Source organism: Typha latifolia, chromosome 2 (assembly GCF_019914945.1).
Source record: "Typha latifolia isolate L0001 chromosome 2, TyphaL0001v2, whole genome shotgun sequence".
Lineage (NCBI taxonomy): Eukaryota > Viridiplantae > Streptophyta > Magnoliopsida > Poales > Typhaceae > Typha > Typha latifolia.
This window is the reverse complement of record NC_133087.1, coordinates 13,553,135-13,579,419: the sequence shown is the minus strand read 5'-3', so window position 1 is coordinate 13,579,419 and position 26,285 is coordinate 13,553,135. Positions and strand designations below refer to the sequence as shown.

The 26,285-nt window shown below is 35.0% G+C and overlaps 3 protein-coding genes and 1 long non-coding RNA gene across 6 annotated transcripts; 2 read left to right on the top strand and 2 right to left on the bottom strand.

Annotated features, from left to right (window-relative positions):
• The first annotated feature begins 5,502 nt into the window (after nt 1–5,502).
• Nucleotides 5,503–11,071, top strand: LOC140781929 (polygalacturonase At1g48100-like). Of its 2 annotated transcripts, none has more exons than XM_073128240.1 (7): nt 5,503–5,981; nt 6,321–6,452; nt 7,594–7,761; nt 7,854–7,901; nt 8,345–8,552; nt 9,856–10,046; nt 10,323–11,071. In XM_073128240.1, the coding sequence occupies exons 1-7, from the start codon at nt 5,616–5,618 to the stop codon at nt 10,677–10,679; spliced, it is 1,470 nt and encodes a 489-aa protein (XP_072984341.1). In that variant the 5' UTR covers nt 5,503–5,615; the 3' UTR covers nt 10,680–11,071. The 2 variants fall into 2 exon arrangements, with proteins under 2 accessions (XP_072984341.1, XP_072984342.1); XM_073128241.1 differs by having other exon boundaries at nt 7,594–7,807; nt 7,861–7,901.
• LOC140781931 (uncharacterized) lies at nt 6,132–12,588 on the bottom strand. Its single transcript, XR_012107776.1, has 2 exons — nt 12,347–12,588; nt 6,132–7,015 (listed from the first exon to the last, which is right to left on the bottom strand). It is a non-coding gene; the product is annotated as an uncharacterized lncRNA (long non-coding RNA).
• A 139-nt stretch (nt 12,589–12,727) lies between these two features.
• Nucleotides 12,728–15,244, top strand: LOC140780886 (iron-sulfur cluster assembly protein 1-like). The gene is made up of 3 exons (XM_073126590.1): nt 12,728–13,287; nt 14,041–14,095; nt 14,928–15,244. The coding sequence occupies exons 1-3, from the start codon at nt 12,999–13,001 to the stop codon at nt 15,088–15,090; spliced, it is 507 nt and encodes a 168-aa protein (XP_072982691.1). The 5' UTR covers nt 12,728–12,998; the 3' UTR covers nt 15,091–15,244.
• Nucleotides 15,245–17,495: 2,251 nt separating this feature from the next.
• LOC140780885 (type 2 DNA topoisomerase 6 subunit B-like) lies at nt 17,496–26,107 on the bottom strand. Of its 2 annotated transcripts, none has more exons than XM_073126587.1 (12): nt 25,963–26,107; nt 25,745–25,853; nt 25,513–25,596; nt 23,844–23,870; nt 23,074–23,185; nt 22,909–22,990; nt 22,134–22,154; nt 21,607–21,800; nt 20,453–20,591; nt 19,399–19,595; nt 19,152–19,284; nt 17,496–17,948 (listed from the first exon to the last, which is right to left on the bottom strand). In XM_073126587.1, the coding sequence occupies exons 1-12, from the start codon at nt 25,996–25,998 to the stop codon at nt 17,643–17,645; spliced, it is 1,440 nt and encodes a 479-aa protein (XP_072982688.1). In that variant the 5' UTR covers nt 25,999–26,107; the 3' UTR covers nt 17,496–17,642. The 2 variants fall into 2 exon arrangements, with proteins under 2 accessions (XP_072982688.1, XP_072982689.1); XM_073126588.1 differs by having other exon boundaries at nt 19,152–19,275.
• Between the last annotated feature and the right edge of the window lie 178 nt (nt 26,108–26,285).

Here is a 26,285-nt window from a genome sequence, read left to right as displayed (position 1 = left end):
CTGGAGAATAAAGTTGATTATGTAGGAATGTAGATGGGCTTCTCAACGGTGAGACCTAACTATCTCAGGGGGGTTAGTGGCCTAATCCTGTCGTTTCCTTGGATGGGTGTAACTAACCTATCTAACAAATAAATTGACCTTTTTGTCAAATAAAAACAATTAGTTGACCTGTGGGATCAAATTCTTGGGCCCAATTCCAAGCCTGGGAGTAAGCCCAATCCATTCTGAGCCCAACCCAGTGGCTGGACAAAGAGCTACTACTGTTGTTCAACTTCAACATTGAGAAACTTTCTGTTAGAAGTTAGAACGGCCAAAATTAGAGAAAGGAAATGGTTAATCCCAGAACTTGAAAGATCTATAGAACTACTTTTATTCTACACATTATCTAGCAAAGAGTCTGGGTAGGCTGGTGATGGTAGTGCGACTATTATTTTGGAGGACCTTTGGATTTTTTTTTCCATATACTTATTATGTGTTTAAAGCCCACCTGCATCAGTGTGCCGATTGTCTAGCTAATCTGAAGAGGTCTCATAACTTTTTTTCTACTCTTTGGGTCTCTTATGTGCCTTCTGCTTTACTAGATATATTATATATAGTGATATAAGAGTTTTTGATGGCTCCAAATTCAGACATTTTCTCCTATTACCGTTGAATTTGATATAAGAGTTTTGATGTCTCTTTAGCGTTAGATTTACCTCAATCTAACTAATTTAAACTTTTTCTCGAAAATAAATTCTCTAACATCAAGTAGCAGGGTTATGTTCTGATGATCAAAAAGAGACTTATATTGTATGAGTATTTCTATATTTGAATCCCGACAACATCAATTTAATAATGACATAATAAATTTCCTTCTCCCTTGAGTATCCAAAAAAATATATCCAAGTGCTGAGCTAGAATTCCACCAAAGGAGGAGCCCATTAGACTTTTCTTATACAATCATCTAAAATGGAAGAGATTTTAAAGTTTAGGAGAGCCATGGGTCCTCTTGGATATATGTCAGTATATGTCACTCCACTGTTCAACATCACTTGCAGTCCCTAAGTGATTCTTTCCTAATGAAGTTGCTTAAAGGACTAAATCCTTGTACAACAATACCTACCAATACAAGCAAGGATCATAATCCATATGAAATCAATCAGGATTGCAATCAGCTAGACAAGAGAGAGATAGAACTCTTTAAGCCAATGCCAAAAGTTTCCCTTCAGAGAAATAGTTTGCAAAAGTCTCTTTCAACTAGTACCAAGATATACATATGAGCATGACACCATGGTTGAAATTATTCTTTTGCTTGCTTCACATTCTAAGCCATTCTATTTGCAAAGGTGAATAGTAAGCCTAAATTTTTTTAAAAAAACTAACAAGATTACATTGGTGAAGATGCATGTCTTCCTATAGGATTCATTGAATGCATCTGCCTGAAAAACGGTGCAAAAATATACAGACGATTAACAAAGATGAAAGGATGCGGAATTTATCTGCACTTGATTAGCTTCTTTTTAACAGTGGAAGAAAGAAGAAACATTTGATAGAGTACTGTGTGAATAATATCCAGCCATCTTTTATCCCTATATCCAAATTAAGTCCACAAAATATCACTATTAAACCAAATGAGATGTGTACTAAGAACTCCAGAGGAGACATGCCCACAGTAGTAAGCAAGAGATGAAAGCCTAGTAGACATTGACACTTCTTGATATATACATGTAAATATGAAAGTCTTAGGTGCAGCAAATTTGAACACTATATTAGTATGATGGGCTATCATATAGCTAGCTCATGGGACCAATTGCTCCTCATGTGTTTGGGGGCCAACCTAGCTTACCCGGCAAAGCAAAGAAAAATTTCATACTAACCATGCTCATGCTCATGCTCATGTTTGTTGCTAAGTGAGTTGAGGAAGTCACTAGACAAAAAGTTCACAAGATGCAATGTATCCATCTATTTTAGACCTTTCTCTTGTAGATTCACTTGGATTTGGAGGCAACACCTTCTTTTGATTTCAAATTATGACATCACAATGACCTATGCAAATAGATGTAGTTAGCATATTATATTCTTTTAGAATTGTGCATTGAATTTAAGTGTGTATATTTTCTTTTTTATGTATATCTTTCTAAAATATCATATTTTTAACATAGATATCTCTTAAACTAACTAACTATTAAAATTTCATCAAAGTAATTACTTAATGATATAAATATCTTTATTCTTATTTACACGCATTTCTTTTGGTTAAAAAATATTTATTTTTTTGTTCGCTCGTTAAATTACTAAGATTCTAACTTTCATCAATCACAAATTAACTTACAAGAATATCCATGCGAAAAATTATGAGATTCAAAAGGAGTACATGGAGATATGAAACTTTGAAAGATATCCACACAGATAAAGAATCATAGAGAGGGTATACTTGCAAAAAATAAAAATAAAAACCTAGAACTAAATCACTATTTCAAACATAAGTCATGTATCTTATTAGACCTTTTCTTCTATAGATTCACTTGGATTTGGGGGCAACCTTCTTTTGATTTCAATGTATCTTATGACTTCATAGTGAGAAATGTCAGTAGATGTAGTTGATCTACTTTCTACTTTGGAGTTGTACATGGAAATAAATCACCATTTCAAATATAAGTAGCACTAGATTGGGAAATGGCGTGCAAGCCATTAATTGCTCCTTATACTATTAATTAAGGTTTAAGGTCAAGTGGATGAAGCAAGAAGTTATAAGTTACAGTATGTGAGTAGTCTGTCTTTGAGGAAAGAGTCATTAAGGTCTTTTTCCATCTTACTCCCTAATTATTAGTGTGACCCTAATTAAGATTTGGCACCATGAAATCTATACTCCCATATTGGATTTTATTAGATTAAGTCGTAAACAATATGTTTTAGGATCAAGATATGTATAGCAATTTAAGAACACATGATAATATTTTTTTTTTATCAAAAATAGTTTTTGGCGTGAAAAATCAAAATAATTTTTGAACTTTTTGAATTGGATTGTACTACAAAGTGACAAAAAAAAATTGGATGATTCTGTATATCCAAAGGAAAAATCTAAAACCTAAACAAAACAAAATAATTTTTTTTTATTAAAAGACAAAAATATCTTTCTACTTGTAATGATACTTCGGTGCATAATATTTCTCTTTCTTTTCTTCCATTTAAAAATAAAGATATAAAGATCACAAATTTAACACATGTGAGTCACATGACAACTTATGAACAGAAAAAGTAATACGAAGCTAACAGAAAAGAGATTTGAGAAGTTTTCAATAGTTTAGGTGGGTTGTGTGTAACAAAAAAGTTTATATGTTAAAATAACTAATAGTTTAGATAGTCTAAGTGAAGTTACCTCTAAAAAAGGTTTATTAAAAAGATTCAGCAAACCCATACAAAGACTACTAAATAAAGTGGGCGCCAATAATTGAGACCAAAATATCACTACGAACAACAATATAAAGTCTAAGAAGCCGACCATGAAAAAGAAGCGAAATAAATTTTTGCATCAAGAGCTAACCAAACATTAGTCTCCCTAAAAATATGAGAGATACTAGATGACCTAAAAATTTTCGACACAGCAAACCAGACCAAAATGTGGTATCATAGTCCATGATGAGAAGGTTTTTGCGATTTCATTACATTTAATTTTTTTATTTACAATAATAAATTCTAGTGCACACCGAATATATAAGTTTTATACTCTATTATAATAAAATATGCATCTACGGTAATATATATATATATATATATATATATACTCAATTTTGTATTTTAAATAAAAAAACCAAATGTAATTAAATTGCAAAAGTCGCCATGACATATTTCAAAATTCTCTCTCTATATTATTATTATTATTATTTATCATCCTCCTCTCAAACATCGTGAGCCTGCTTGTCTTGGTGAGTTCAAGTCGTGCAAGCGACAACGAGAAGTTTGGCGTACACCAAAGGGATGGCACTGGAAGTTCATGCATAGAAACTAGAAACTAGAAAGTACTAATTCTAAGACAGTGGGCCACTATACCCACAATGTGGGGGCCATGGGCCCCATTCCTATGTCAGAAGCCCAGATGAATAACTAACCTAGAGATCTACTAGGTTATTGTTGGCAAATCTACGTTATATCCTCCACATTGGATCTATCCTATTTTGTTTCATCTCGCACCAAAATGCCCATGTGTGCACGCATGAAATTTTATTTACTCTAAACCTATAAGATCATATGAGTCACTCAACCATGCATATGCATATGTACACTACTTCTTAACACTAGCTTATAATTATCTTTGAGAAATTCCAAATGTCAACTCCAGTGAGATATATTAAGAAGCATCATCCATCCCTATAAGGAGGATGCTTCCTTTAGCCACGGAAGGTCTTCTTTTTCGAGGGGATATCTAACTAATTGCCTCTGTCATCAGCTAGTAGGACTCTGTTCACTGAGCTAAAGTACTAACATAATGAGGTGAGAAAAAGTTGCATGTCATTTGGCTAAAAAAGAGCACACTTGCAAGAAATAAGGTTGGAAATAAAAGGTCTTGGATTCTTTTAGTGGTTTAGAATGGATACTCAAAGCATGCCCTAGTTGGTCAAACCAATCATTTTCAGAGGCCTGCACAATATATCCTTATCATATATGCATATAAAATATTAGAGAGAGAGGCCTTAGAGCTGCAATTCACAGTACAAGTGGTCCCATGAATCGACTCCAACTATCAATAATAACAGTTATGCTGAAATGTGGAAGAGATTTTGATAATAATAATAATAATAATGCACCGAAAAAAATACCTAAAAATATGTTGTCAATGAGTAGGGTTTCTACGTCTATGAAACAATTACAAATGTAATTTCTCTAATACCTTAGGGTCATTACCCTAAACACATAAAATAATTCTAATCAACTAACTGAATCCAAGCATAGCTCTTTCTCTTGTTCTATTTTCCATGAAACTAAGACACCAGAAAGGATTGCATACTTTGAACATTATACCAGGGATTTGGGAACATCATGCAACTCACCATTATCTTAAATGAATCCGGCAATTGTCGTTATGATGATCATTTTTCTTGCATTCCTTTTCCTCGTAGTGTTCCTCCTTGAGTGAAGGCTTGGTTTGGAAGATTTACAAGTAATTTTGTAGGCCCAGCACTTGGTTTTCTTTTCTATCTGTCGATTGGCCATTTGCTGAGGAGTAGACACAAAGTACCAACATACTCACCCGTGATCATTTGCATGTGGACAGGAGGGTTAGTTATACACTTGCAACTACTTGCAAAAGAAAATATTATCAAACAAAATAAGGCAAAAGAATCAAGATAATACTGAAAAACCACAAAGAGTATAAGAAAAAAGGAACTATAATGTGATATAACAAAGTTAGGAGGTAACATGAGCAAAAGAATACGACAAAACAATTCTTAGCAACTGAAGTCCAAATTTGTGTGCTGAAGTTTCAGGCTGCGTCTATTTAAACCAACGTAAACTTCCCTCCATTCAAAGCAACTACTTCTCTTCCTTTCTCTCTCTCTCTCTCTCTCTTCTCTTCTCTTCTCTTCTCTTCACGACATACACATCTCAACTCAAAGTAGGTAATAGAAAGAGAAGAGATGGGAGGCTCAAGTCTAAGAGGACTTGTGATCCTCCTCCTCCTCTTCTTTGCTACTTGCTCCTACTTTGATACTTGTGATGCAAGAAGTGGTAGGCATTGGAGAGGGAAGAGTGACCTCACCTCTTCGTTGGCTAAGAAGAAGACGAAAGGGAAGTCCAGCGGCAACAGTCACCACCACCACAGCCCAAGCCCATCTCCCAAGCCAAGCCCGGACCCAAAGCCGAAGCCAAGTCCACCACCAAAGCATAGTCCAACACCTAAACCAAGCCCAAGCCCAACCCCAAGCCCGCCAGCGCCACAGGGGACGACGTTCAACGTGCTAGATTTCGGAGCCAAGGGCGATGGTACAACCGATGACACTAAGGTCATCAAGAGATCATTCTTCCCTAAGCTTCTAGCATTTCATTTCTTCTTCTTAAAAAACTATCTTGATTTTATGCTAGGTTTCAAAAGGAGTAGCCTAAGGTTATTGTGCAATAATAATGCATATTATAATAAGAAAAAAATGAAACAATTCATGGAAAAACTGATGCTCATTAATTGGTTTGTAAATTATCACTGAATGAGGAGTCATTTATCATTTTAACCATACATATCTCAAGCTTTAGTAGTTCTAAAAATACACTACAAGCAAACATCTGAGATCCTAAACTAGTATTGTTGTGTACTAACAAAAATACATTCTTAACCTGGTGAGATGCAGGCGTTTCTCAATACATGGTTGGCAGCATGTAAAGTGGTCGCATCAACAGTTGTGGTTCCATCAAATTTTCAGTTCTTAGTTGGGCCGATCTCATTTGCAGGCCCTAATTGCCAGCCCAACATTGTGTTCCAGGCAAGTATCATTAGTTGGAAGCATGACAAGAAATTGCAACAGATAGACTTTAAATCAAATTAATATCCATTAGCTTTCAATATGAAACTTGCATCATACTACAGTACAGTATAGGAAAATCAATTTAACGATGATATGCACCTTTTATCGATATAGTTTGTAATTTCCGCATAATCATAAATATAGTACAGTTCTATACTAGTGAAGACAATTATTCTCTTGTAGTGATATTAAGCATCGTTTTGCAGTAACTTGATGCATTGTAGTATGTCACCATGCTAAGATATTTACGTACAGGAACAAAGAAAGCAAAAGTATTTGCATAGACTTACCAACTGCTCGTCTAGCAACCTAGCTTATAAAAGATCAACTTCCTAGGAACAGATTGGCAATTAGACTACTTTGACATGTAACTGCTTACCTCTGAGGCTCCGATAACATCTTGCTTCCACCATCCAGATTTTGACACTCTAGGCAATAAATTGCACCATCCAAGCATGCCCGCCCTCATGTCCAGGAAGAGTAAGGACTATTTTAGCATCTACAATATGCTTAGCATAGATCTGATGCAGATAAGAAGTTCATAGTCAGATGAAGAAAGGAAAAGAAGGAAGAAAAGGAATTTCTGAAAAAAAAGAAAGAAGAAGAAATATTTTCTGAATAGTCATTCTCTGCTTTTAATTATTCCATGAATATAACAACTAAAAGCATGCATGACTTACAGTTGAGTATTTATTTCAAGTATCAAATTTGTCTCTAATCAACGACAGAAGAATTTGAAGCCGATATTCAATTTGCTTAAAAGAATCAATAATTTAACCGCTCATATTAGTTGACTATGAAGGAACTCATCATTTAAGGGCTCTGAAAATTGCACTCTTTTGTACTAATGGAAAAATTATTTTAAAAAAATGTTGCTTCCACTTTCCATTTTATGTTGAACATAACACTAATCCCACCCTCATATCAGAATTTAAATATAATTGTTCAAATAATGACTACATATACATTTAGTTCTGAAACAACTTACTTGTCAAAAAGTGAGAGAGGTTACAGAAAAAGAAATCTGCATTAGAAACATTTGTCAATATTAGATTTTAAGTGATGATATTTTACAAATAAACCATAATATTTCCTTCAGCTTGATGGCACAATTGTTGCTCCAACAAGCCCCAAGCCTTGGGGATCTGGACTTCTACAATGGCTTGAATTCACAAAGCTAAAAGGACTCACAATCCAAGGGCAAGGTATCATTGAAGGTCAGGGCAGCTCTTGGTGGCATAAGAACTCTGAGCTAGATGAAAACCCAGTAAGACTCTTAAACCATGCCTCAATTTCCTTTCCCAACATTTGCAGTACTTCATTGAGTTTAACTCATGATGTGTATATATATTTTCACAGGAATTAGACACTGAGCTTATGGGAGGAATGCCAAACATCAGGCCAACAGTAAGTTTGCTTATCCTTTTATATTCTTTGAAAACATTGAAGCACTATCTCCCATAATCTAAATTCTGGTAGATAGTATATGCTATAAGCCTATAAGTCATCAAAATATCACCAAAGTACATCGTATCACAATGTTTCTTAAAACTGATAAGTACATGCACATAAATATTACAGGCTAAATAAGCAAAAATTGTGTCACCTGAGGAAATTTATCATATGTACAAATTTTTTATCCTTCAGATGGCCATAAACTGGAGAGTTTTGACCTCCTATCATGTCATGTACAAATTCTAATTGACATGTACAAGTTCACATTGATTTTTTTCTCTGTTCAATACATAATGCCTGAGGCCAAGTTTGGTTGATTAATCTGACCTACTCTTCTTTATCAACCATATTTTTTTTTATTAAAACAGAAAGTTCATAACTAGGTCTAATGGCAGGCCCTGAGGTTCTATGGCAGTACCAATGTGACAGTATCAGGCATTACAATACAGAACAGCCCGCAGTTCCATCTCAAGTTCGATTCTTGCCAAGCTGTTGTGGTTCATGGCATCACCGTTTCTTCTCCAGGCGACAGCCCGAACACAGACGGAATACATCTCCAGAACTCTGTAGGAGTCACCATCCATCACAGTGACCTGGCTTGTGGTAATTCTTGTGTCTTACTTTACACCAGCTATATTTTCATATACTGCCAATGACCATAGATTCAGTGAAAGTTAAACTATTTAGTATTTACCTACCACGTTACTTCAGAACCTCTTATTTGAAATGGTTTTGGTAATAATTTCAATATTTGGCTTCAAGAGACTGGGTATTCACCATAAGATCAAAAATAATTGAAACTAGTTTTCCAGTCAATACTTTAAGAGAATCTTTAAGGACTAAATATTGAAGGACAATATGTGGATCACAGTAGAAACTAACAGGGCTACCTAATATTTCTCCATGTCCATAAGATATATCGATAAATGGTAACCAAGCGACAAAGAGTTCTTAACCTTACATTGATAAAACAAACAATGTTCTGTTTTGTTTCCAATTTCTGGAGATGAACCAGCAGATCCCAATATAATTTCTGAGGAGACAAAAGACGAAGCCTCATAAACATAAAGATATCTCCAACACAATCAAACTGAAACTTTCTTTTTAGGTGGGTTCAGCCAGAAGGGACAAAATAGATATGTTGCCTGCTTGCTACTAGTCCCATGAAAATGAAACAACTAAATGATTGGCACACCACAATATAAATGATTTAGTTTTAATTTTTGACCTCCAAAAACCATTGAAACAATTATCACTCGCACTATGGAAAAAAATCTCAAAAACAGCCTAAAAGGACACTTGTTTTCCACCCAGATTTCTTCTGACAACTATGATAATATCACTGATTCTGTCTAGTTTGAGATAAAAATCTGCCTAGAAGTGCTTCTTGTCTTGATTAATGTGAGCTGCTTGCAACTGTTTCTAGGATTGAATCTTCAGCACGGCTCCATGTATTTAATAGTTAATGACTAACCTCAAGATAAAGGCCACACTATAAAAACTTCCACGATACACAACTTATAGTCCTTTCTCTTTATAAAAAGTTAACCTAGTCTTTTTATAATCAGGACCTCAAAGTTACAAACTAAACTTTAATAAATTTATAGAATCAAGTGAGATGATAACTTGCTAATGGATTGAAATAATATAACTTTCGTACAGAAACTAATTTAAAAGCTTATGTGCTTGTATGCCCATTCAATCTTTCAAGTAGATTCTGTCTCTGATGATAAAGTTTGAACTTTGAAAACAAGCAGTACAACAGTAAATTCTTTTTAACATGGTTGTCTAAGAAAGAACTTCTGAACATCTAGCTTGTTCCATCAGTTAGTAAGACACAAAAGATTGAAGTTACTAAGTGTGAACTTATTTTTCTAATGATGGGCTTTTTTATTGTATTGTACAGGTGATGACTGTATCTCCATACAGACAGGATGCTCCAATGTCTACATACATGATGTAAACTGTGGGCCAGGCCATGGTATCAGCATTGGAGGGCTTGGAAAGGACAATAGCCAAGCTATTGTCTCCGACATCACTATCCAGGATGTCAAAATCACCAAGACGATGACTGCTATCAGAATCAAAACCTGGCAGGTAAACTCTTCCTTATCCATCCTCTGTGCAAGTTCTTATGTGTAATCAGTAACAGTTCTCTGCTTACTTGAAACTTCACAAATATTGTGGACATCCTCATTAGTGTATTTTTCACGACCTTTGGCAATATCTAGTAAATTGTTAAAACTTAAAAGTTCTCTAACCTTCTTGTTATTTCATGATCATGAAGATTAACCCATATGGTGAAATTTCCAAATAAATGAGATTATCTGCTAGTGATTAAACTGTCTGTTTGTTCTAATTTTTCTATAACAGGGAGGCTCAGGTTCTGTCAAGAACATAAGATATACAAATGTGCAAGTCTCTGAGGTACAAACACCTATAGTCATTAACCAATTTTACTGTGACCAAAGCAAATGTAAGAACCAAACATCAGCAGTGGCACTGTCAGACATCACGTACCAGGGCATCATAGGGACATACACGGTCCAACCAGTTTACCTAGCATGCAGTGACAGCACACCATGCTCGAACATTCACTTAGCTGACATAGAACTTCAACCAGTGGAAGAAAATCACCATATGTATGATTCCTTTTGCTGGAAGGCCTACGGAGATGTACAAGCCCCCACTGAACCTCCAATCAGCTGTTTGGAGAGCGGAAATCCATGAACAAGACGAGATAGTTTCCAACTGGGATTCCATCTGATAGTAAAGCAATCTACTAGTTTATGGTGTACATACAAGTGCAGTCGTGGGAAGTCTTCCACCCCCTCAACTACTATTCATCAGGATTTGTACAAAATAGACTATTATAATGTAAAAGAAGGATCACTAGGAGTATGATCCAATAGTGTAGAAACTAGAAAGAAATTGATATACTAGGATTGTAAGAGCATTTCTATAATTACGTATCGAGTGTAGGTTAATGTAGTAGAGTCGATTCCATATGGCATGACCATACAGAAGACTGCTATAATAGTAAGTCTTATTTCTATATAAGTGATCATCTTGTAACATCTATTTAGCAATTACCTGAGAATCAAGTTAACACGTTGTGAACACTTTCGTAGGGTTTCTTAACATACAGATAAGAGGAGAAACAATAGAGCAACCAGTGAGCTCATAAGTAACATAACATGAGAAGTGCATCTTTCTCCAAATCCACCAACATTGCTCAAACTCACAGGTGTTTGATTCCAAGGGTTCCGAAAATGAAACGAAAAAATTGTTGTCTTTGTTTTAGTCTTTTAGAGCTATCATAGTTACATGAAGTAAATGAAACATCATATTCTGCCGAGTCTCTAACAGCACTCTATAACCTCGCTAACAGGGGATGAGAATGTAAAGAAACAGTCATTCCTCAAGCCTACCAAGAATATTTCCTAGAAACCTCTTTAAGCATTGCTCCATTGAGGGATGAGGGATAGCTTCTATGAAAAAATCTTGGTAGTATCTCCCGATAAGTTAGTTTCAGCTATCTCTCCCAATAAGTTAGTCTCAGCTATCTCTTGAAGCCTCTTAAGAGTCCTCACAGCAGCAATGGCCCAAAGAGACTTCTCCAAAAGTATCACAGTTCATGAAGGGCCAGTTAGTAGACCATCATAAAAGTACTGGGAATCCGCCACCTTTGGGTCAATCCAGATTCAACTTGGATTGATCCTATCTTCTCTTTGCACAAGTGTGGCAGCTTTGAACTGCATCACCTTGGTGTGGTATGGATCTTCCCAGGGTCAATCCATCCACATGTCAATGGTTCAAGAATAAGCTTAGAAAGGGCATTCCAGCTCATGAGTCACTCTTGACCCTCCTATGCAATCTGACCACCCCCACGACCACACCCCCCCCCCCCCCCCAGCTGAAGAGATTATATCTACGACTTCAACTCATGATACCAAGATCGTGCAAGCCTCACTGACGCATAATCTGGTGATTAGCCTACCATCGTGAAACATACAGTCCATGATCACAACAATAACACTTCATAAAAACAAATGCAGTATTGATCCGGTACTATAAAGATAATTCATATTTCAGAGATCTCTCTCAAACTCTTGAAAGTCCTAAACCTCTCAAGATTGAGTAAAAGTGAATAAAATTATACAAAGAAAGAGTGAAAATCCATCCCTCTCCCCTACCTTCTTAGGATCCTTTTCTTGATAAAATGAAGCCAAACAAAAGTAGTAATAAGATCTTATTAATCATCTTGAAACAACTAAACATCAAGATTCTCGCTTACAATAATCTGACGTTGTTAGCTTCTACATATAACATTTAAGGATGAAGGACAATTTGTAAGAGAATGCGCAAGACAAGCATAGAAAATAATTAATACATACGATCAAATGCGAGAAGATATGCAATGGATCCGAGAATGTGGGTTGGTTCGTCGATACCTCGAAGAGGAGGGTTTGGGGCGAAGAACCAGCAACGATGGATTGGAATTTGGAGGAAACTAAAGGGAGGTGAGCTCCTTTTATAACACAATTAGAAGGGCTTAAAAGCAAAATAGCTCCTTTTATCGAGCCTATATCTAATTTTCGAACTCTTAAATAATTTTTTTTATAAAAAAAACTCTCAAATTGACAATGTTATTTTATGCGTCATCTAAAAAAAGGAGGCGTTAAAGGGTAGTCATACAAATATCAGATTTTTTAAGGGGTACGCTGAAATAAGAGATTCCAGAGGGATAAACACGCAAAAAGAAACGGTTACGATCCAATCATATTCATATAGCAGTTGCTTATTGGATTAATTTTTCTAGGGCTCCAATTTTTTGGGACAACGACATCATCAATTTTATTCAACGGATCGAGTCCTGGCGGTATAGCGCAATCAAATGTCCTTCCTCAATAACCAGCCGAAACGTGTCCAGATCACCCATCGTTTGTACTATAAGTCTTTCAGTGAATCCCAAACTCGTCTCTCACCCTATATCTCCTCTCTCTTTCGAGGAGAAGCAAGCGCAGGGGGGAGATAGGAGAGAGAAGAATGCTGAGGGTTGGGGCGAAGAGGATCCTAGGGTTGGGGTTCCGGCCGGCGGCGGCATCGGCGGGAGCGAGGGCGTACCACGAGAGGGTTGTGGACCACTACAACAACCCTAGGAACGTCGGATCGTTCGACAAGGAGGATCCTACAGTGGGGACGGGGCTGGTGGGGGCTCCCGCGTGCGGCGACGTGATGAAGCTCCAGATCAAGGTCGACGATGCCACGGGGAAGATCGTTGATGCGTGCTTCAAGACCTTTGGATGCGGATCCGCCATCGCCTCCTCCTCCGTTGGTAATCAGGATTCTTATTTGAAAGATTTCTGTTCTAAAATTCAACCAAGAGAAAAAAAAGAAGAAGAAGAAACTTTTCTGCTATATAATTTAGTTTAACACTGAAGTTACTGATGTTATGAAGTTTTAGTGACAAATATCAATGAAACTTACGATGTAGTGAAATTGTGTATTTCTATTGTATTAAATGAGTGTAACTTTATGTTTCATTACATCTAATAGAATAGAACTAAATTGGTTTACAGCAGAACATGGAGAAGGTTTAACCAAGCTCAAAAAAAAATTTGTGTTTTGGTTAACCTATTTTTTCGTGGAAATAAGGATGGTGTTTTCATGTTTTAAAAGAGTTGGAACTCATCAGGTTAATGTTCTTCATATTATTTGCGACTGGAGTTTTTTGTTAGGTTGTAGTTTTATAGTCGAATGCAATTAGAATTGAGACTTTTGTTCTTTTCTGTACATTAATGGCGAGGGTTTGTTGTTGATAATATTGAAAGGCGTGCTAGAATTCCCCATAAAGAATTTTCTTCTTTCTTTTCCTTTTCTTTTCTTGTACCACAACCAGATTTTTTTTTTCTTTTTGTCTACATGAATGCAATTAGAGAATATGAAACTCATTGCCTTGGCCATTTGATGCTCACTGAGCATATAGCAATTTGTTTTGATACAACAATGGTTTTTGTGTTGCTTTGGGCTGATTTGTGTTTTAGCATAGATTATGCAATTTGAAGATACTGGTATGACTTTGTTACAGCTACTGAATGGGTGAAGGGAAAGCAGACGGAAGAAGTTTTATCAATCAAAAACACGTAAGTGATTACATTGTTCACCTCTCCCATTTCTTACTCTTTCAGTCTTTCTGATAATAGTAGTTATTCATATACTCTTCGTTTCTGGAAAGGATTCTCATAAGCCATTTCTTGACCTTGTTTGAGAATAAGTATATTATTTCCTGTCCCTTTCTACTTCTTCTATCAGTCTATGGTTTTTATGTTTTATTGTCTGAATCAAAGTAATACACTACCGGCTTTAGTAAGGTAGGAAAGATTGTAAGGTTGAAAATCATTAAATTATTATCAAAGTGACAGAGCAAGGTTTGGTCCCTATTATTGTCTTGTCTTAAATTAGCTAGCTAAAGAGCAACCATATTGCGGAAGAATGGTCAATTTTGATATGTCAAGCCAACTGTCTTGCAGTGGACTTTAGGGCCTAAAAACTACCAACTTCAGGAAGAATGTCAATTTAGGTGGTTTGCATAAAGTTGCTTACTTGATCATGAGATTGATAAACCCTGCAGGGACCTTTTACACCGGGCTGGTCTTTTCTTTTTGTTATTCAGGGTAGTCTTTCTATTATGTGAGTTTGATCATATCATGGTGCTACTGTACTTAAGACTTAAGAGACAATTTTGTTTGAAAATCCTGTTTTGCCATTACGATTGCACGATAGAATTTAGATTGCAACCTCTGCATTGTGGCAAAGTGCATAAACTTGGTTCTATGAGGCAGCATGAAGTATTCTAAGGATTTCTTAGTTATAGCAAAAATGCATCATGATATGTAATTGTTGTAATGTAATACTATGTTCTTTTCCTAAATTGGACGACTGAATCAACTTGCATTTGCTTAACCAAATTTACAGTGAGATCGCCAAACATCTTTCTCTACCCCCTGTGAAGCTCCACTGCAGCATGCTTGCTGAGGATGCAATCAAGGCTGCTGTAAAAGACTACGAAGCTAAGAAAGCCAAGGTAGTAGCTGGAAACACCGAACCCCTGCCAGTTGAGAAAGCTGCAAATGCATAAAGCCATTGTATAAGACAGTGAAATATGTGATATGCTTGTAAGCTAAATAAGGAGTGCTATTTGGACCTTTGGAATGCATAGTATGCTTCAAAGGCCGAATGTAAATTATTCAATATTTAGTATACAATCTAGCCTATTATACTCTCTATAGCAATTTGATGAGCCATGAGATCTTGAGCAAAATACTATCCTGCATTGTGCATGTCAGGTTAATAGCATTATCAAGGAACTTAACTTTCACATGGTTTGTGTGGTTTGCATCTCCAATCATCCCTTACCAATATGTGGTCAATCTGTTTTCAAGTATATTATGCTCTATATTTAGGATTGGATTGTAAAATGTTTAATCTCCTGCATCATCATTGAAAAATTGTGCCTATTGGCTTTCCCTTAAAAAAATCATTGAGAAGTTATTTGCATTGATTTATTGCACATCATAGTATTACTTTTTATTTCTTTTCTTTGCTTTCTTATTTTGTTTTTTGCTTGGTCACGTTTAGGAAATTTATTTGGACGAAATCAACTTAAGCAGCAGTAGCAAAGATATTGAGAGGCAGAAGCCTAACTTGAAAGAAATTGATGAACAGGTCAAGAAAATAATCTTTCCTCTTTATTTGATCAAGAGAAAGGTGAGTTTAGTTGCACAAGATAACTTCAACTCATATCTTAAGTTCAGCTGACATTTAATAAGACCATTTATATATGTTTGATTATGCCGATAACTGTTATTCAATGTTAAAAAGGTGATAAATGAATAAACAGATAAAATGGGAAGATTTTTTTTTTATCATTTATGAGCATGAAGACTAGATATGGGCCAGAGAGCCAATCCTCTTTAAATACAGAGTCACTTAAGTTCCCCACCAAGCTTTTAGCTTGCTTAATATATGTTTCAAGTCAAATGTGTTGCTGAACAATTATTTCGAACCAAATACTGTTGAGACCTACTTCAAGCCGTCGCACTGCCGAGCTACTCATCCAAGTTAATTACGCTATCGAGCCATCAACTAAATCAAGTCAGGCCACTAAACTACTAAACAATTTCTCCATAATATTGTTTAAGATTAAAGTCGAACCTATGACCTCTTTAGTCACGAGGAAGGTACCTACTAGCAGAGTTGGTTGATAAATGGGAAAGTCTTTTCCCTCTAAGAATCTTGTCTTTTTAGATCCTTCGGAGACATCTTCCTTCCTATTACATAGAGATTTGCATTTTAACTTATTAGCGCTCTAGTTTTTAATATCTATAAATTAAGTCTTATGCTTCATCAAATATGTGGAGAAAATATTCATAGTTAGATCAACAGTGACACCATTTGGGCAGATAACATTAAAGGAGAATATTTCATCATTTCACCACAAGGATCTTTTCTTACGCATGCTATTCAATAAACTACTACTAATTATTTTTTCCTAAAATAACTAAAATACTCTTATTTTCTTCTCCTCCTCCTCCTTTATTTTAAGTTCAAAATTGCTTCTTCTTCCATAGGCGAGAGACCCCCAAAGCAAGAGAAATAGAACAATTTAGACTAAAATGCTCTTACTATTTTCTTTCTTTTTCATTTAATCTTTTTAGTAGATTAATTTAATCTGAGAGTTTAGTTAATAAATTTAAGATGCTTTATGCACATACGATTACAAATATTAAAACTGAAGGGTGTAAACAACAAATAGATCAAAATATAGGGTGTTAGATGCAAATTTCTGAAAAATTGACAAGTTCATCTAAACACTGCAACTTAACAAGACCATTTAATAACATATTTTATGTCTTGTATCAGGAAAGATATAAAACTTATTATGAGTTTTTGAAAGTCTTACCAATTTTTTTTTATCAGCTAAACTTAAATACGAAACAAGTGAGTTACAAAACCTGATATGAAAATGTAAAAACTGCTCAAAAAATTACTAAGTTAAAGAGAAAATTGTATATAAGTTATTTTTTGATTCACTTATTTCTAAATATAAACTGTGAACAGGAAAATTGACTTATACGAGGATGTCTCTGGAAAAGATTGGGAGAGCTAGTTTGATCAAAAACTCAATTATTATTGTGAATGGACATTACCTTTCTCATGTAGCACCATGATAGACTGTATGATATTGTCTGGACAGCAGCTTGTCAGTTGGCATATAAGGAAGCAGGATCGTGTACGTTATAACTTCATCACTGCAACTCATGCAATCTCAAATTTATTAAGCCAAGAGTTAACAAACAAGAGAGTGTAATACAAGTAAACAGAAGTATATTGATATTGCAACCAACACTTGTGAGTCATGTAATTACCAATCCATGAAAGAATTTCGATCACTGATAAGCATGCATAGCATATGATGCAATCAAAGAATTGATTTAACCTACAAATAACATCAAAATAATTCATCATAACTGGGACAAAGTCTTAAAGATGCTCTTTACTCTCCATTAATACTTCCAATCCAGTATTTCCCTGTTGGCTGTTAGGAGCTGATACATTCGTCCTGTCATTCCTATCAAAATTGCCATCAATAGTGCATCTATAACTAGAACAAAGTTTACACATGACACATTAAAAATCCAACATATTGTCTTCTTCGGCACCTTCTCCTTCTTCAAAAGGGGCGTCTTCTTCGTACAGGTTCTCACATTCAAACAGACAAGGTGCACTGTTTCTATCCTCCTTTGGCTTTTTATCATTCAACTCTATAATCCCGACGATCTTCTCATGGATGCAAGACTCAATTAATCCTTCAGTACCGGAGTTAACTGACGGCAGCCCAAGAAGAGCAGCGCATTCATCTTGGAACTCGGAATCATTGGAAGACAAGATTAAACCAGCAATTGCTCTTGACAGCTCGGGAGCATTCTCTCGAATCTGAGAAAGTTCTCAAGACAGCAATAAATTATAACCATAGCATAATATCGAGCATTTGCCAGTAATCCCAGTTGGTAAATGGAAAACAAAAATAACAATGATGTCAGGAAGGTAACATAACATAAAAAAGAGTAATTAGACCTCTTGAACAATTACTCTTTTTTGCATACTTCTTCCAAACTTTTTTTTAATGACAAACTTTCTGTTAGGTTTTTGTTATTTTTTTTTTGTACATAAGTTATCATGTCCATATGGACAGGTATATAATATTTTAGAAAAAAAGAGAAAATTTAATTACCAAAATATTCTTACCTTCTTATGGGATACTATGGTCTTTTTAAATTTTTTATCTACGACGTTAAAATGATGAGATATTTTTAATAGTTAAAGGGGCCTATATGTCACAAAAAATAGTTGAGGAGAAGTATGAGTAGTAGGATGATAGCCCATGAGATTCAAGTATAATTACCTCTATTAAAAATATATGCAAACAACAGGAACAAATTTGAAATCTTTTCCAGCACTATTTGTGCCAAAAAGCACTTCAATATAAGAAAGAAGCAACAAAAAAACAAAGACAAGCTAAAAAAAGGGCAAGATATACCTTGGTACGCCAGAAGAAACTATGTAGAGCTGAATCACAGAAAGAAAAATCGTGTAGACGCCCCAAGATAATTAAGACATAAGACTTCATCAAGGACTATATTATGGATTGACCAAGGGGCTACAATAGAAATTATTATTTATTTGTTGATCCAACATTTTGTTTTTATTTCCGGGATGTAATATAAACTATGCCCAATGGCAAAGAAACCCCTCTTTCCCACTTTGTGAGAAGCTGAGCTTTCTTGTTGCCTCTCCGTGAAAGTGATTGCTTCCATTGCATGGAAGAGAAGTAAATCAAAGAATTTGCTTGAAGGTCAACTTGCTTCCTAATCAACTAGAAGCACTTAAGTCTCATAACTGCAAGCCCAGAAAAGAAAAGAATAAACTTCTCTATAAATGATTGGAGCGCTCGCCTTTGATAAAGAAACCTTGGTAGAAATATATGAATCAGATTACTTGCCAATACTTAAGGACAGTATCCTTTTGGTCGGCATTAAATGGAATAACTCCTACAAGGTCATAGTTTAAAAGCCTAAAAAAAATTAAATACATACAAAACAGATAATCATAAACCAAGGTAGGAGATAATATAAGAACCTTTATAGAATGGGAGCTGAGAAAAAGTCCTATATTATTTGCCTTCAAGTCATCTAGTGCAACCTTGACAGCTTTCTTGACAAGGTTTCTGTCAGGTGTAGATCTCTGTCTTGTATACTTTGCAGTGACTTTAGTTAACAGGTCAAGGACAACTTTGCACAATTGAGAGAACAGAGAATATATATGGCTTTAATTAATTAAAGATAATCATGTTGCATATATATGCTCATATACTATGTACGGATATCTTCTGTGGTAACAGTGGATGGCAATGTCCATGCGAGCAAACAATGTCATCATCTCCCACTCAAGTACAATGTTTCCATCTGCGTCCACATGTTTTTCCTTTAAGCTCAGACCATAATTTTGCCAGTTGATGCTGCTCAGTGCATTTAATGAGGATAGTGACATTGTACAAGGTGTAAAGTCTTGGAAATGCAAAACCTGAAAACATTGCAGTTGTTAGAACCAAATATGTCATTCTTTTACTAGCAGTATGACTCAAGTGAATTGGTATATCATCATAATTTGTGGAAACAACAAATGATTTTTCCAACATTTTCCTGCAAGAGCTAAGTAATTAGAAAATATTTTCCAAATAAAGAGCAAATGAAAATTACAGAATAGAATAGGAAAACCATGTTAAGAGATGAGAAGTGGCAGACTCCATCACATAAAGAGCAAATGATATTTCTCGATGTGTGCTCAATGTTATCGATGTCATTTGATCTTCCAGTGTAGCTGAAACATCTGAATTTGCAATAAATTGTCAGGTAAACATTGTAAAAACAAAATATTTGAACTTTGTCATTCAATTTCCTTCTCCTTTCTCTACACTTCTGTCTGATGAAATGACAATTTTTCCAGCATTTCCAACAACCATAGTGTGCTTTAATTAATTGATGTCTAAAAACCTTTTTAAATCCAAATAGATGCATTTATTAGTCTATAACTCTATATCTTGTAGACTTTCTATGCTTTACACAATGAGAGGAATTGAGTTTTATCTGCAGCATATCTCTATTCCCAATATGATCAATACAAATATAATAATAAAAAGTAACTTTAAGAATCATCAAGAAGTAATCAAAATAAGGCATAAACAAGAACTAACAGAAGACAGAGTAAGACTTCTCAACAAGCTAATGCAACTTGTGAATGAGTGTAAACATATCCTCTGTTTGTACCTTCTATGTCTAGTAGCCAGAGATAAGGCAATGTGCAGACTAACTTAATCTTGATAACTCTTAAAACAGCACAGAGAGTAAGCTGTAAAACAAATGTTCCCACATGAAGCAAACCTGTGCAGTTGAACAGTTAGCCATCCAACAGCATGGATGTGATGCAACAGCTGCAATAACAATCACCGCTTCAACGATCTTTCCTGTATTCATATTACCAGTGTTGCTTGCAACTCCTTTTCCAACTTTTAAATGTTCTCTACAACAAAAATAAAAGCTCAATATAAGTGTTTTTTAGCTAGAGAACGAAACATCCAACATTTCCCTGTGCAGATGATGAAGCAATTCAATCCTATAACTAGTACATGGACTGCAGCTGGGTTCAAATGTATGTCAGAACTCAGAAGAATGTCATGCACTAAACAACTGACCAGGACAGATTAAAGCACTTACAAACTGTAGATAAAACATGCATCTCAAATGTGGCAAAGAGGAGACAAAATGCTTGAATGGCAAGAAAGATATGATCACATTAGAAGCTCATGGTTGTTAACAGGTCCATGGCCTACAGCCCAACACATTATATGAGGAAACTATGAATATAATATTATCACAGGCAAGCAATGAGGTAACTGGTGTATACATATATCATTCATAGCCTCAAAAACCTGCACATATATGTCCATGATGTCGGTTTAGCACTCCCAATTTTTAAATCTACAGGACTCAAAATCTACCAATAAAAAAAGCACTTATACACACAAAGGAATAACTCAGAAATTGTAGAATTTGTTTCAGCAGAAGCAATATAACTAAATAAGTTGCCAAACGAGAAATGTGGTAAGAACTCAAGAAGAAAATTTTCTCAATCACTTCTTTCCTGCAGAAAAGCATATACCAAACTATGGCCTCATTGTCAGTGTAGCAGGACACTATAGGGTTGCATGAGTAGATGTACAAGTTATTTTAATAAAATATATAAAATAAAGAATAAAATTTAGATCTCCTCTTGAGGTTGAAGACAATAAATTCCAAAGGGCAATGTCCTGTTGTGTTAAAATATGACAACGTATTCCTCACAAAGCGATAATGAGTGAACAGACTAATAGAGAGTACGACAAAACATACATAGGAGTAATGAAATTATTCCTTAGCCCAGTACTGCTTTGGATCTAATATAGCTTCAGTAATAGATCAGAGATCCTAAAATGGTTGTGGAGACATGAAGCTGCATAAACACGCAACAAACTATCGCATGGTTTTGACTCTCTTACCTACTCTCATAGCAAGTCTGGCACTCTTTGTCAGGAGAATTTCCATGCTTGAGAGCATATTCTTTAAGGCCAGAAGCTAGGTGATCAACACTTGACAGCATGAGAGGTAGGTGAATGTCATTAATTTCTTGGGAAAGATCATTTTTTGATTTAAGGTTGCCAATTTGCTCAACCGATAGCTCAACTACTATATCCTGATAAGGCTCAACATAATAAATTAATTAGTTCAGTTCCCAGTAGCAGAGAAGTGATAACAGGAAAAAAAAAAAAAACAGATCAAGGATCTAAAATGTGCATTCTTACAGCACAAACTCAATGTATTAAAAGGGTTGCAGTATATAGCCTCAAGTACCACAATCATTTATCAGATTAAGTAAAGACAATATGACCGCATATTGATTATTAAATTGGAAGAACAACACTGAGAAGTGTCCTCCACATTCATGGATAAGGATAATGAAAGAATATTAAAGAAAAGGAAAATTATTTCATAATTAAGAAGTAAAGTAATAGACAAAGGATCTTACAGGATCTTTCAGTACAAGTATCTGCAAAAGAATGGAATGAGAGAGCAAGTTAGGTAACAATGCTGAAGAAATTGGAATGAGATTTATAATATATAAACAATCACATTGATTCTACATCATGCTTTAGTTCTAAGAGACCAAGTTATATCAGAATTTGTCAATACTTGCATACAAAAATTTATACTACTTTACGCCTAGTTTAAAGGCAGAATGAGGATGATATAAGAGTCTGACAGATCTAACTTTATACATGCTGGAAATCATAAAGAGTACCCAGATCAACAAATTGGAATCTTTTGGATATTTTGTACCCTTAGTTGTCTTTGTTAAATACTTAAATGTTAACATTATCTCCTTCAGCCTTTCAGGAGTTGTCTTGACAGGCTCTAAAAATGAACGGCTAGATGACTAATTATTGAAGTCCTATAAGCATGATGCGAAGAAAAGTTCAATTTCCCTCAGCATCTTCTTGGTTGGTCATTTTAAAATTTAGGCAAATTTCCTCTGTCAAAGAGACGGTGTTGCAATCATGAGACTCCCAACATTGAGGAGTCTAGGGAGGAACTGAGGTAGCAGTGATATCTCCATTTCTGGAGAGGATGTATCAGATGCTCCATCTTGTGACCTTGTTGCACCCTCTATTGTAAACAATTTCAAATTAAGAAACGGAATCATGTTCACTACAACCTTAACACCAAAATTTACCCAGTTTAACGGTTACTGTTCTCAACTTTCAGAATAATAATACAGAACAAGTCAAGTATAGAGGATGAACCTTGTGGAAAAAGCCGACAACCCATACCATAAAGTCATCGATATTCTCTTCCTCTGGAGTGGAAAAGCATACTTCAGTCCCACTGAAGTAATTATAAACATTTAAATCCTCTGAAGATATCTCAGCTCAGTGAATAAGACTGAATGAAAGTAGTGGATTGCTTGCCTAAATATTCCACAAGTCTTGTATGTGGGAGGTAATCTGGTAAACCTTGTTCTTGAAGAAACTGCTTCTCTGATATTCAATTGGTAGTGGCAGATATCTTTATCATGTACTCCTAGGAGATTAGAGAATGAACCATATGTATGTAATTAATATTCTGCAAATAGTATTGTCTAAGCTGAAGTGATGGCCTAACGGACTATATAGATCTTTAAAAGGCATCTTCGTACATCTAGAGCTACACTATTATCAAATAAATTGAGAGTGCATGAAACCCCATAGTATTATCCATCAGCTACCCATGTACTAATGGCTGATGGAGGATTCTTTCAAATCTTACAAGTTTATTCTATAAGCCAAGTAGACAAAAAAGTTATAACAAAATCAAACACCGATGAAAGCTAACAAGTTGCAAATCCCAGTTCATAACCAAGATCGCTTTTCAGGGTTCAGAAATTGGTACATTATCTTAACCTCCATTCACATTAGCTTTGATTTGACCCTATCTGGAATTTTATTGTTTTTGCCACACCAATGTGTTCAAAGTCCGTCTTAACTCTTAAGTCACATGGATCGTGTGGTTTCAATGAAATATTTGTTCATAAATATTGTTTCTCTCTTATTCTGATTAAACAGTAAAAGACAATCATTTGTGTATTTTTCAACTATTTTGTGAAAAGTGTGAGAACCTGCACGATTAAGTAAATCCAACTCAAAAGGTAAAAACTGTTCTCGAGATTGTGTGGACAACAGATATGGAGGAGAGGAATTACCAGTAGTTGTAATTAAGAGCATCCCATCTGCAATAAGAGAAGATACATAGTGTTACAAATGGATAGAGATAATTAATTAGCAAAATAGAGTAATAATGATAATTCAATTGGTCATTGATTGAAAAGAGAATGTTCTTTCTTCAAATAAGTGTGTCATGTTCTATGTGCTTATGTTATTTGAACATAAATGGCTAAATCTAATGATGGTAGGGACAATGTTGCACTTTGCACAAGTCTGTCAGCAAACTGATTTGTCGACACAGCAACTATGAAGCATGGATGATGGGAAACACTAATAAAGGTATGTTATTCATTTAGAAACATGGATAAAACACGCAAGGGGGATCTAATGTAAATATTATTTTATATATGTATTTGATTCATATCTGAAGCAATATACGCATGTATCATGTGTGTGTGTGTATCTTTAATTTGTTTGAGAAACTGTAGTCATCAGTTGTGACAGATGCATTCATAACAAAATGTCCGACCACCATATAAGGTGCCTAATGAAAAGCAAGAATAAAAAAGAGAATTACAACTGATCATATTTGTCACATCATAACTCGAATTAAGGTTGCCTCAAATTCATACCCCAAAACACCAAATAACATGTAAATAGTTTCTGACAAATAAACCTTCTGTGGAGAAGCAGAATAAAAGATAGTAGTCTTTATTTCATTTGAGTCTTTGACTTGTTCCTATAGGACCCATCATGTTATTTAACATAATAAATCTCTATCTATTTCTCCCCCCAACTATATTAGAATCTAATATAACCTAACTGTACCCATACTTTTACGATCAATCTAATAAAAAGTCAGAAGCATGAAAGAAGTTTTCTTATACATGTCCATGAAATATCCAGCAACTCAGCAAGTCTCCTACAAGATAAATTAACCAACATGATGGCTAAGGTATTAAAAGAGAATATGCTGCATAATCTAGTACATAAGCTGGTTTTCAACTCATAAGCAGAAAATACGTGAACAGCTCACAATATGTGGAGATATAAAATGTATGTCGGCTAATGAGAATTTTTTCAATTTAATTTTTCTAGTTTTCGATAAGGTAATCTCTGCAAGGAGTATAAAATGTCTCTCTAAATAAAATCTATGACCTAGAAGATGAACAAAAGCCGGTATTTATACACAGAGATGTCCTGGCCATTCAGGTCAGGGATGTGGATCCTATTCTTCCATCTAGAAGTACTACTCCTGAACTCTTTTTATCACGGTCTCCTGTGTACAAGTCCAAACTACCTCAATCTTCTATGACTGCTAAATTATCCTCTAAAAGTACTACTCCTGACTTTCTTTATTTTATCTTCCTACAACTATCTTTATAAAATTTTCCTACTATAAGGGGTTCATGATGATCACACAACACACTAGAGGCACTCTCGGTTTCAACTATCATGTTCTAATTTTATATGCAATGTCCCTATCAATCTCCACTCCTTGTCGGAACATAATCCATTTTCAACGTTCTCTTTGACTAGATTTTTACACACACTTAAACCAAATCGTTTCCAAGACAACGCCTATATCTTGAACAAAAATTAGATCAAATAGAGAACTGAAGAGATTGAAATATCATCTCCACGCCATAAAGAACAGAAAATTATTTATTCAGTTTCTCTACTAAAACACAACTATTTAAAATTTACCCCATTTTGCATTGGAAAGGGGTATCAACGCAGTGTCTAATTCTTCAAACTCCACCAAGCTGCTCCCGACTCCAGTATCCGAAACTGCTCATCCAGATTAATTACATAAAAAATCCAATTATTCACAGATAAATTCTCTTATACCGATTTGTTTTAATTTGACTAGCTCATATAAATTTTTAAACAAAAGTACAATTTAAAATTGGAATATCTCTGTTACTATTTAGCTTACTCGAGATCTGCATTAACGGGGGATTGGAATCGCGGATCCGTTTGACAGAAACCGACAAGCGGCAGAGCGATCCTGAGATCCGGCATCTCTGAATCGACCAGTAAATCAACTAAAAAACCGAAAATAAAAATAAAAAGGTGGTAAATAAATTGAAAATGGAAAGGAGTAAAAACAGATTAAGAATGAGAAATTAGATGAGAATCGTTCGAAATGCCCACGGTTTGGAATACTTTTCGGAGGCAGGAATATTCCATGTGAAATTAAAAGGAAAAAAGACGAAGAAGTAATTCCCAATATATTATGTTTTCTCTCTCTTCAATCAAGAATAAGAGTATTCTGAATCTTCTAGGACAAGTTATTGGAAGATGAAACACGAGTTTTTGAGCAAACTAGCCAGCCCTATTTTATATTTTATTTACCTAAATTATCTATATCTCAACCTTAATATCAGGTATAATTTACTAAGCCCTAAATAAAACACCGCCGAGTTAGATAAAATATCAAAAAATTTATTTTATAAAACATTTAATTATTCAGCGAT

Coding starts and splice junctions, on each gene's coding strand:
- LOC140781929 (XM_073128241.1), top strand. CDS start 5,616: ATGGGAGGCTCAAGTCTAAGAGGACTTGTGATCCTCCTCCTCCTCTTC. Junction 6,453..7,593: donor AGCCCAACATTGTGTTCCAG/GCAAGTATCATT, acceptor TATTTCCTTCAG/CTTGATGGCACAATTGTTGC. Junction 8,553..9,855: donor TCACAGTGACCTGGCTTGTG/GTAATTCTTGTG, acceptor TGTATTGTACAG/GTGATGACTGTATCTCCATA.
- LOC140780886 (XM_073126590.1), top strand. CDS start 12,999: ATGCTGAGGGTTGGGGCGAAGAGGATCCTAGGGTTGGGGTTCCGGCCG. Junction 13,288..14,040: donor CATCGCCTCCTCCTCCGTTG/GTAATCAGGATT, acceptor ACTTTGTTACAG/CTACTGAATGGGTGAAGGGA. Junction 14,096..14,927: donor GTTTTATCAATCAAAAACAC/GTAAGTGATTAC, acceptor CCAAATTTACAG/TGAGATCGCCAAACATCTTT.
- LOC140780885 (XM_073126587.1), bottom strand. CDS start 25,998: ATGGAATATTCCTGCCTCCGAAAAGTATTCCAAACC. Junction 23,186..23,843: donor GCTCTTAATTACAACTACTG/GTAATTCCTCTC, acceptor CTAATCTCCTAG/GAGTACATGATAAAGATATC. Junction 19,285..19,398: donor ATCCACTGTTACCACAGAAG/ATATCCGTACAT, acceptor TGACCTGTTAAC/TAAAGTCACTGCAAAGTATA.